Consider the following 12,232-nt stretch of genomic DNA (forward strand, 5'->3'; position numbering starts at 1 on the left):
ACGCCTTCAAATGAAATGGAGCTTGAGGAAGAGGGCCTGTTTCAAACTACTGTAAATACTGGCATTAGCAAGCTTATAAACTGCTAAAGAAGATACCACATCTCTGGCAGTGTGTTTGTGAGAATGAGGGCTATTCATAAAGAATCTCTATTTTCATGTAGTGCGAGAAGTAGTGGGTGGAACAGTCATTACACTGACTGTCACAATAGGCCAGTATGTTTTAGAGCTTGATAATGAGGTGGTAACATCGTTCATTCATTCATTCATTGAAGATCCTACCAAGTGTGATACTCATTCTGTAATATGATTTTTAGTGGCATTAAATCTGAAAACTGCTACCATTCATCACAAAATTTGTGCTGTAGACAGACGAAATGTGATAACTGATAGTGTTGTCAGTGATTATGTTGATGACAAAGGTGAACATCTGTCGGCAGCTTGCAAACTAGCATGTACAGTAAATTGATGAAAAATTCCACAAAATAGACGACTACTTCTGTGGACTTCCTTTCCATTATGATGTGGAAGGAAGATCCTACTGAAAAGAATGATAAGTGATAAGACGTGGGTTTCCTGTGGTAAGGCAGACATGAAACACCAGTCAGTAGTGGGGAGATTATACTGCCTCTCACAACAAACCATAAAAAGTGTGCCAAGCTTTTTCACCCAGTACGATTAGTCAGGTTGTATATGACCCAGGAAACCTGGGAAAAATCTGGGAATTTTTTCATCTGGGAAAAATTTGGGAATTTTTTCATCTGGGAAAAAACGGGGAATTTTTTGGAATTCCGTGTATTTTTCATTGTTTTACATTCCAATTAAATTTTTGTAGTTTTGACTGCTAAGAATTGATTCTCTAGCAAAGAATGTTACTGTAGCCTGTTACTGGAGAATAATACTGCAGCAATAAAATATAAACGAGAGAAAAAAAAATAAAACTTTAGTGGCAAAGGAAATGTGCCATTTACAACTACAAAACACCGTGCACGCCGAGCGTCTGCAAACAGCAAAAATGTGTCAAAGGCTGTAGGGGGATGGCTATGTGGTACTTTGTAACAATAAACTGCTTTCTATGAGCGTGACATCACAACTGTTTACATTAGGTTTGTTTGACCAGTTGCCAGCGACCTCATGCGCATGCACAGTTGACTCGCAGTACATTCTCCAGCTTCCTGCTACTTGAAATGTGGCTGTTAGCTGTATCGGCAGTAGCAACAAGCAGCCAGATGCAAATGATAAAAATTTCTCGTGCGCCCTAGCTTCCAGATTCGCGCATGTGTAGAGTTCTCTGAGTTGTAGTGGAGAGGGGGTTAGTCTCCACATGACCCGTGTTTGCATTAAGTGATTTCGCTGCTTCTCTTCATTTACAGCTTCCAAGTCAAATGAAAAAAAAATGGATTTCAGTGGTCAGGAGCTATCAAGTGAATTAAAATACATTCACATAATTATGGAGGGCAAAAATATATTATTAGTTTCAGTTTTCTGATTTTTATTTTATTTCCGTGTTATTAGCAGTCGAGCATTAATCGCCTTGCAGAACAATGAAGTTATTTTTGCAAGTTTGCCAAAGAAATTTGACTTTATTAATCTTTCCACTGAGGCAATCATTTTATTTGAAACGAAGTGTTTCATTCCACAGTATTGGCTAGTTCCAACCGTTCACTGAATTTCAAGTGCACGTTTTTATCTTCTGCCATGTACGGCATTATGCCATAATGAAGAACCAAAAATGAGATTGTACTGTACTGGTGCTCCAAGAAAATTTACATCGCAAAAACCACACTGAAAAGCTTAATATCAAATGGGAACTACTTCACTGGGAATCTGGAAATACCAATGTGCACTTCAAGCTGAATTATGCATTTTATTATGGTTTACAAAATTCTAGTGCTCTTGGAGTATCCTCTGATGTCCTGTTTCTTTTATGGCGTAATGTAAGCTCTCTTAGTGCTTTATACATATAAACATGTGGGCTTCCTAAACCACTGCAGCTGCGCATGCGCAATAGTGCCCGTTTCCTGGCGTTCTCTGGCAACTCTTAAATCAAACCTATTTCTAACATCTGCGGATAGTATTGTGAACGGTGGTTCGAAAAGTGTTACTTTCAAAGTAAATTTCTTTTTACACAAGATGAATTAAGTTACGTGTGAGAAAGTGGGATGAATTTCTTAAATCGCAGAGCATTTAAAACTGAACACTTTGAGGACCAGCCACTTAAAAGAATTTCGAGCTCAGAAGACCAGACATTTATGCCATTACTTTAAATTTATGCCATTACTTTAAATTTATGCCATTTCTTTAAATTTATGCCATTTCTTTAAATTTATGCCATTTCTTTAAATTTATGCCATTTCTTTAAATTTATGCCATTTCTTTAAATTTATGCCATTTCTTTAAATTTATGCCATTTCTTTAAATTTATGCCATTTCTTTAAATTTATGCCATTTCTTTAAATTTATGCCATTATTTTAAATTTTCGGGCTCATTTGTGTGATGTATCTTAAAGTATAACACATGCAAAAGAAGATCAATATTACATGTGAAAGCTTAGCTTTTCTTGTAAATATACTATGTATATTAATGTAAATCGTTAACTTTTCCTCTTTGTGTGTTCGCACTATTACTCGCACAAACGAAGTTGACACCTGGCGAGCTGGCTTATGGGAGTGACTATAAATGTTGCTCCCATCAGCCAGCGCGCTGAGTGTCAACTTTGTTCGCACGAGTAGTATGTAACAGTGATCTTGTTATTGGCTGACTATAGCACGTGTCCGATGCTCTGAATATCTGCTGTCATCGGCTGGCGAGATTGTGGTGTCACCGCCAGACACCACACTTGCTAGGTGGTAGCCTTTAAATCGGCCGCGGTCCGCTAGTATACGTCGGACCTGCGTGTTGCCACTGTCAGTGATTGCAAACTGAGCGCCGCCACACGGCAGGTCTAGAGACTTCCTAGCACTCGCCCCAGTTGTACAGACGACTTTGCTAGCGATGCTACACTGACAAATACGCTCTAAATTGCCGAAACGATAGTTAGCGTAGCCTTCAGCTACGTCATTTGCTACGACCTAGCAAGGCGCCATATCCTTTGCTATGTATATTGTGATGCCTGTACCATCAGACCGATGTACACCAATTATGGATTAAAGTTAAGTATTCCAGCAGCAACTTACCTTATTGGCTATATTAATTACATTGTCATTTTCCAGACCTCACGCCAGCCTGCGTGAGCTTAAACGCGTGCCTTTCGGCTACCCGTCCTAATGGATTGGCTGTCGGGTTAGTCCACTACAGAGATCACATGGCATGAGATACGACTGTCTTACATACAAAAGGACATCCCAATCTCAATTTAAATGCTCCAGAAACTAATGCGCTGTGTTTGGTGCAATTCGAATTTATACTTTTGTAACCTGAAAATATGCAGCGTATATGTTGCTGCACATCAAAGGTCTTTCCAAAACTTCTTGCTTGCCTTTTTTTCAAAAGTCATTCAATGGTACTGTCACTTAGCACAGAAAAAGTGTATTTTCGCTCGCGGAAAAAGCGTATTTTTTAAACAGGATATCCGGGACCAATTGGGGATTTTTTTTTTCCTTGTCCACGTATACACCCTGTTAAGGCTACCATTTATTGGAACATTGTTCTACATTTAATCAGTTACGAAGCCTATTTCAACAAAGTATAACAACTGAGAAGAGCCATTCAAATCGAGCAACAAACTCTTGGTTATAGGTGTCATGTTTTTGCGCAATAATGCTCAGCTGCTTGTTGCCAGGCACACACACTAACTGTTCAGTTAGTTCAGATAGGCCATTTTTAACATCCTCCCTACAGCCTGACTCGGTGATTTCCATCTCTTCATAAACTCTAATATGTGACTTGGCTACCAGTCCTTTACTCCCATGAAGAACGTACAGATGCTCTCATGGGCTGGCTGCAATCTCACGTAGCAGAATGATATGAAGAGGCTATTAGTGAGCTCGTTCAGAGATGTGATAAATGCTTGAATTTGAATGGTAATTAACTGGAGAAGTAATATAGAAGTTAGTTCTAAGATTCTTCTAATTTACTTTGTCTGTTACATTATTTTATTTGTAGCCTAATGAAGGTTACTTTCTGGCTATCTCTTATCCAATAAAACACTGTCATGAACCTTGACCTGATCATTTATCTTGGTACGAGTAACTGCAGAAATGATTCACAATTTATCATTGAATATGTTGTAATATGTCAGATTTTTTTGTAGTATTGCAATGCCAATCTGAGATCCCTTGTGAAATAAGTGAATTTAAAGTAAAATACATACCCAAATTGCAGACACCATAGTCATTGTCCTTAAATTAATAAGCATATACATAATATGCTTTCATCTTACAGACATCGTTCAAGGATAACTGACTTGTGCAGGTTGACAAATTAGCAGCCGGCTTCTTAGAGATTGGTCTAAAGCATGGTGATGCTCTTGCTGTGTGGGCTCCCAACCTTACCGAGTGGTACCTGACCAGCTTAGCTGCCAACAAAGCTGGATTAGTTATTGTAAGTTTATTTTATCATATAGCTTATTGTTACTTATAGTTCATTGTGTGTGTGTGTGTGTGTGTGTGGTGTGTGTGTGTGTGTGTGGTGTGTGTGTGTCACAGAAAGAATAATGTATATTTTCTTTGTATTAGAATAACAAAGGTACTACAATGTTTTGATGAGTGTCATACTCACCGTCAGGTGAAGTGTCACAATATTGCTGATGTCCCACCATTTCTACCAGCGGAATGCCTGGTGCACATGGATGTGGGTGAGTGTGTGCTGTCTGCTGTACAGCTGGAGGGTGGGGAGGAGCTGGATGTGTAGTGATAGGGGTGGCTGCAGGCTGCCCTCGAGTCCCTGCATGGGTATTCTGAATGTGTTTGGCACGCCGCGTGAGATGCTAACGGGGGATTCTGAGCTGAAGTTAATTCTTAATTGGAAACCTTTGTCCCTATTGACAAGCCTCTTGTGGATCTGCACTTCTATGAATTTCTCTGTAACTCTGTCCAAATAGTTGATCCCTTAGCATAGCAACTTGGTGTTCTGGAAGTCAAAAGTGTGATCCACAATCTCACTACAGATTTCTCTGTGTGCCCCAGTCATATACCCTTCATGTGCTCCTTCCATTGTTTTGGAATACAGAACTTCCTTTGCTTGATATGTTGCTGGCTACATTCCTAAGGAATGCTGCGTATCTGTAGTACATTTAGTTTCATTGAGTCTTTCACAGAACGAAGAAACTCTTTTTGTTTTGGCTGTTCTCAGCCAAAATTGTGAAGCTGCTTGGAAAATGTAACAGCAAAACAGTCTTCTAACCACTGCCTAAGATGAGAGTTTCTTGACTGTGTGAAAGACCAACAAAATTTAATATATCTGGGGTATATGGCATTGGGAAAACACAGCACTGTACCTTGAAATGCTGTGGAAAACACATGAGGTGTGTAAAACTGAGAAACACAAAGACTAGTAGTGGCAGAGCATTGAATAAATGATTACACTCGTGACTTTGAGAACATATAGTTGCTACCCCCCAAGCAAATGGCTATTGGGATGACATTGTAAAGAAGTCCATAAAAATAGGGATCTAAGAGAATCTTGCCATTAGGGGTGAAGTCTGGTTTGGAATTTGACATTAACAGCAATACGGCAAGAGTGCACTTAGCATTGTCTGGCATGCAGGATGCATGCTGAATACCAGTACAAAGATTAGAGTGAAACTCTAGTGCTCCTGACTCCCCAAAAACTGCATCCCCACTCTCCCCCCGCCCGTAGGCCACACAGGGCCCAATCACCTGCCACCTGGTAGGAGGGACGTACTTCTTATGTAAATATTGGAACATCCACAGTATCTCAGCACTTCACCAGTAGGCAACGAGCGTGACACTCAGACTGTAACTGTATCTTAATGCTGTCATGTTCCTGGAATCCAGAGTCTAGATTCACAAAACAACTCTTGATGTTGCATTTATAGGTTTTAAATATATAATCTCTGGAAACTTGTGTAGTGACAATGAAAGAAAAATGTTATACCACTGTCAAACAATAAGGTACCTTAATTTTTACATATCATTCAAGGCATTCATATAATGTGAAACTTGTGAAACTTCCTTACAGATTAAAACTTTGTGATGGATCAAGACTAACACCTAGTCACTTTCTTTTCATGAGCAGTTCACTTATTAACTTAATTATACAGGCACAATGTGGGATTCAGACATTGACATGTAAACTTTTCTGAAGTATGTTAAGCATGAGAGAAGCATTGTTGGAATGAAAGCTGTGTGGATGAGTCGTGAATAGCTGAGATCATTGTCCACGAAACACAAAAGTCGGGATTAAAGTTCGCACAGTTTTAATCAGTCAGGATATTTCACAACCATGCACCTGCGACTTGAGAGTGAAATATTTATTCTGGACTACCAAACTTGTGAGCTGTCTTACTTTACATGTGTGAAAAATGCTGAGTTGCACTGTAGTTATTGCAGTTACATTGTAAGTACCAATATAACTTGGCCTATAGGAGAAATTTGTCCACAAAAAAGCTGTACAACTACACAAGCTAACAAAATTTTCATTTTTTTTAATTTTTATTTATTTATTTATTTATTTATTTATTTTTTTTTTTTTTTTGTGCCTTTCGACAACTTCTACAATTAGCTGGCTTGTCACCATGACTTCTAAATTATTTACATTCTGTCAGAACTTTCTATATAAAATTTGTCACATGGTTATTTAAATTGTCATAAATACAGAGATTCTGCTGACACTTTAAATACAGTTAGTTTTCTATAAGCTTTTACTGAATGGTGGGATAGTTTGTGTTCACATGTAAGACTGCATTTTAAAAAATAATTAATTTATTTTTCTTTTAAAATGCCATTCAACCAGATGAATTTTTTCTGTAGGTGAATATCAATCCTGCTTATCAAATCCCTGAGTTAGAATACTGCCTGAAGAAGGTGCATGTTCGTGCTTTGGTTGCAGCAGAAACATTTAAGACACAAAAATATCCTGAGATGGTGCAGGCACTGGCTCCAGAGGTGACTGCAGCAAAGCCTGGACATTTGAAAAGTCTAAATTTACCCAATCTCACAACAGTCATTGTAATTGGAGATAAGCAATATCCGTAAGTTAACTCTTGTCATTGCATTGCAAGGTTTATTTGATTAAGTTAAGATCATTCCTTTTTTATGCACTGATGTTGTTTACACAACTAAGTATTGTAAATGTTCACTCATTTTTGATGCTAGTTACCTTCTCTCCCTTCTTTCCACCAACTAACAGCCACTGCATTTGGGGCATGGGTAACTGTTATTTGATGATAAATATCATTGTGCTCATTGTGATATTAAGCTATCAATTGGAGGTAATCAGCAGATATTTAGGACAACATGGGAACTAGCAGCTTTTTGAAATGTTACTTTCCTCTTCAGTTTATCTGTCTTAAATTTTACTTGAATATGCACATAGCAGTAACTTGCATCCCTTCCAATACCTTTCAACAACAGTCTCAAGATGTCTGCAGTTCATTTACATTTCTTCTTATTGGTGGTAGCAAGTAATTAGGCTGCTAAGATTTTATCTGTACAATCTAAATTACCTATTTTTTTTCCCAATATCACAATGTGGTGTGTCGAAGTGATTCCTTTCCTTTTTCCTTAAGTTCAGTGTTTTGACCATAAAAGTTACTGCTCCATGTGTGATGCTGTATAAGCTACTTTCATAAACCCAATCCGTCTAGCAGCCAGTAGCTGCCTCAGCATAATGAATGAAGCATTTGACATGATAAATTTTTATCCAAATCCATTACAGGTATCTTAAACAGACTATCTATGAATTTGGTTATTACAGTTCTCTATTTTTATGGTTTTTCTCTCTGATTTGCAGTAATCTTTCATCCTTCAGCATTCCCATTTCTCTGTATTTTTAATGTTTATCTCCAAACCATAATTCTCTTCTGGTTACACCAGTATTTGACAGAAGCCATCCATCCGTCTGGTACGACGACACCACCTTACATAACAGCCTCAGTGGTTCCTGACAGAGCAAGATGGCACAGTACTCAGCACACTGAACTTACATTCAGATGAATGAGAGACTAAATGCACCTCCAACCATCCTGATTTATTGTTTTCCATGATTTCCCAAAATTGTGCCCAGCAAATGTCAGGATGATTCCTTTGAAAGAGCACAACCAATTTCCTTCCCCATCTTTGAAACAATCCAAACTTGGGTTCTGTCTGTCTGTCGCAAATTCTTTATTCACTGTAAGGTTATTTTTGCCAACCATCCTTCTTATAGAATATAAAGGATGTGTGAGACTATACGTTGTGAACAGTCCTCCTGTATGCACAGTGTTAATCTTCTCGTAGTACAGATGCATCATCCTGTATTGCTCTGACAGTTAGAAGAAAGCAACCCATTTCCTCAGTGGCTGAACAACAACAATAATAATAATAAACTCAAATAGTACACAGCTTAAAATGTATGAATTCTATACAACTGAACTAGCTGTAGTTTTGTTATGTAAAAACAGTGGAGTATCATATGCAGTTGCTATTGAGAATGTCCTTACAACAGCTGTAAATCAGAAATAAAATAAATAACTGTTCCTATGTAGCTGTGCAAGGAGATGGGTTTTCTTGTGACAACTTTAAGACATCCAGTAAACAAATGCCTGCCAAATACTGGCACCTCACACTAAACATAGGCAGACAAAGATAATGTGCATGAAAAGAGAAATATGTACTTAGTGTGAGTACCATACACTACTGTTAAGGATAGACTTCCCCAGTCTTGGGAGCATCATTAAAGTATGCTAATATGATCATTTAAAGCCACACACAAAATCACCAACTCAATTCCTACATTTCCAGTGCAAATTGTGTATTACTGTGATGCTACAAATGGTTTCTGAGTAGAATATCATACAGCATTTGAAGCAGCAATGACCACTGTTGGAATATTTTGCAGAATTAGTATAATTCTCAAAAATTAATAACTCATAACGTCTTGGAGGTTTAGGACAAAAATTGCTTCTTTTATTTCAATAATAATGTTTCAGCAACCTAGTTGCTTCAATTTATCTTATAAAAAATATGATGTCATTTCAGTGGAATGTTCAGATTCAGTGATGTTATGGACTGTGCTTCAACTGCATCATTTGAGAAGTTAAAGCAGCTGGATTATGATATCCAAGCAGATGAAGGCTGCAATGTGCAATTCACATCGGTAAGAATATTACTTTTATTTTCGTTCTATGGCTTTTTTTTTTTTTTTTTTTTTTTTTTTTTTTTTTTTTTTTTTTTTTTTGAAGAGGTAAACACTATCGGAATAAGTACCAAAGTAAACAAATACATAGGTCTTAAGAACCACATTCAAAATGGTGATCAAACTACTTGTACAACAAATTACAAATTTTGTGGAAGTACTGAGGCTCTTTTGGACCAGTGTTTGGCTGGGTGGTATGTGTGGGGGGGGGGAGGGGGGGCAGTTGTATTTGCTTAGTCTTCTGTGTGGGCAACATTGCCTGAGCCCCATGTCGAGCATCTTCTGACTGTAGCCCGTAACAACTTAATGTCCTTGTCTCCCTCGATATAATGTTTGTTAATACTTATTTTTTTGTAATCTTTAGCACAATCTCTCAATAGTAATATCACAGCAAGGTTATGCATTGAAATAAAATGTTTTTACATTGAAGCTGTGTTCTTCCATCATCGATTTCTCTTTATATCTTTTGTGTATGCATTTAATGCATGCCATGCAATGCCGAGAGATACAGTACTGCCTTTGTACTTTATGCTGATGCTTTTGTATACCTGGTACATGTGGCAGGTTACACATATCTTTAATCTTTCATGATGGCTGAAAACGATTGTTTAATTGATTTAAGTTATTCATATAATTACAGTTTATCACACTGCAGACCAAGTCACATTGAAGATCGATTTAAATTTTTAATTTCCCAGGAATCTCAACAATATTGTTGAGTGTGTTTATGTAAGGAACATTGTTGTGCGAAGTCAGTAATTACAGGGAGAGCATCATAAAGAAATCAGTAGGAATAAGGATAAACACAGAGGAGTGCTATCATCTCAAGTTCGTGTGAAATCCTCTGTAAGCAGCCTTTGTGAGAGCTCACCTACAAGTATGTTGCACATGAGCCGAGGCAAGAATGTACACCAAGTGAATAAGCACAGCTTCTACATATACAAACAAGAGGACATTCCCAAGGACTCGACGCTTCATCTGAGAGCTATGGATATGACCCTTGTTGCAATGCCGTGGAATCTGAGCATGGGCGCCAACTCAAACCCAAGAGCTACTCATCAGTATTATATGTAAGGGGACACACGCTCATGCACATATCAGTCCATTGTCCCAGGACTGCAGTCCAACTGGGGTACTGGGGTGAGGATTGCTAGCAGAGGAGAGGAAGGGGGGGGGGGGGGGGTAGGGTGCAATAGTGACAGCTGGGAGGGAGAGGCAGCAAGGGAATTAAATACGAATGTGGCAACAACGACCATGTCCTGGTGCAGGCTGCAATAATTGTTTGACACACGATGAAGTGAGACTAAGTTGGGCATGGGTGAAGGGGTAATAAAACAGGGCGGGAAGGGGGCGGAGGCCATGAAAGATTAATGGAGGCAACTGAGAGCCACAAATGTAGGTGTCAAGTCTTAACACCTACTGTGCTATCTGTTTCAGCTGGCCCTCTTCAACCTCAACATCTACTTCAGCCTCAACATCTACTTCAGCCTCAACATCTACTTCAGCCTCAACATCTACTTCAGCCTCAACATCTACTTCAGCCTCAACATCTACTTCAGCCTCAACATCTACTTCAGCCTCAACATCTACTTCTGTCTCAGGTGCCTTTATCTGCATAAAGACCATCAACCATCAACAATAGTCATCTTTGACATGTGCCATTAATTGGACACCAAAGTTTGTTTCCCATACAGTTGGTCAGCCCTTGGATGGTACATTTGGAATGATGAAAAAACCCTTTTCCCAGTTCGTTAGTTTTGCTAACATCTTCACAGACAGGCACTATTCATGATATGTAGTTCACAAGCAGGCCTGATGTACCCTATCTCAAGTCCTAAATTCACGATCTATCTACATTAACCAGCTGCAAAGGAGCAGCACCCTCCCCCACCCCCACCCCCACCCTCAAAAAAAAAAAAAAAAAAACCACGAGACAGAGACAGAGAGAGTGTACGCCTTGGACAACTTAGCTGTATCTAGTGCTAAGGCTTTTTCTCTCTTTCATTGTGCCCCAAAATGAAGAACATCGTTCGAAAAATCCTTCCCACCGCTGTAGTGTTTCAGGATGTTACAGCAAATATCATGGTCCACTATGAAGAATCGTTCCACCAAGACATGATTGCAATAGAGGAAATTGGTAGAAATAGTGTTCAAGGTGAAATTAGAGACCATCCGTGCCGCTTTTTATTGGCACAGATGCTGTGGAAAGGACAAGGTATGTTGGCAGTGAATGTGCAACATCTAGCAGCTCGGCCTCCAGTTGAAGGTGTCATGGGCTGCCTGGAATACACAGCCTGCTGACAATGTCAACTTCATCATCAAGACAAATGAACTATCTTTTAATATACCACTGCCTGTCTGTATGGCCTTGAAATCAGAAATGTTTCAATGATTTTTGTCTGTTACCATAGATATAGCTTCTTTGAACCACTGTAATATATATCAGTGAGAAGTAATGAACTGTAAAATATAGAAGAGCTGAAACAAGAGTTCATTCAGTCATTTCGTAGCTTGGAGTAGAAGTTGCAATCTCTCATTTAACATTTCCTGCAAGATGGAATGAAGTGCAGAAGATTGTTAAGGCTTTCGTGGCCACTTGTTGACAAACTGCCTATTGGCTTCTGTCTCGGGTTCTTCGGCCGACGTTCATCTAATGATTTTTCTGACGTTTCGCCAGCACGAGTGGCTGGCATTGTCAAAGCTTCATCCTCCATTGCCGGTGGTGAACTGGAGGCGAGCTCGCGGCCGCAGACTATATGTACCTGGCGCGCCAACATCCGAGGGCTTCTCCGCAGTCATTTCCGGTGCAGTTCTCCTCTTGCTACCTGCGACGGTCGTTCGCTGCAGTACGGGAAGCCAGGATCCGTTTACCTTAAGGCTTTCCTCTTTCTTGTTGAAACTGTTCGCGTGTTTTTGGATTTCTACAGCTTCTCTGAA

The 12,232-nt window shown here is 39.1% G+C and overlaps 1 protein-coding gene across 3 annotated transcripts in view; it reads left to right on the forward strand.

Moving 5' to 3' along the window:
* The window catches only part of LOC126092949 (medium-chain acyl-CoA ligase ACSF2, mitochondrial-like), a 268,024-nt gene that overhangs the window by 208,660 nt on the left and 47,132 nt on the right, over window positions 1-12,232 (forward strand). For all 3 annotated transcript variants that reach the window (XM_049908679.1, XM_049908680.1, XM_049908681.1), the window contains exons 3-5: window positions 4,412-4,540; window positions 6,931-7,151; window positions 9,139-9,256. In XM_049908679.1, coding sequence (XP_049764636.1) covers window positions 4,412-4,540; window positions 6,931-7,151; window positions 9,139-9,256 — 468 coding nt within the window. The remainder of the gene's footprint in view (window positions 1-4,411; window positions 4,541-6,930; window positions 7,152-9,138; window positions 9,257-12,232) is intronic.

Source organism: Schistocerca cancellata, chromosome 7 (genome assembly GCF_023864275.1).
Source record: "Schistocerca cancellata isolate TAMUIC-IGC-003103 chromosome 7, iqSchCanc2.1, whole genome shotgun sequence".
NCBI classification, from domain to species: domain Eukaryota; kingdom Metazoa; phylum Arthropoda; class Insecta; order Orthoptera; family Acrididae; genus Schistocerca; species Schistocerca cancellata.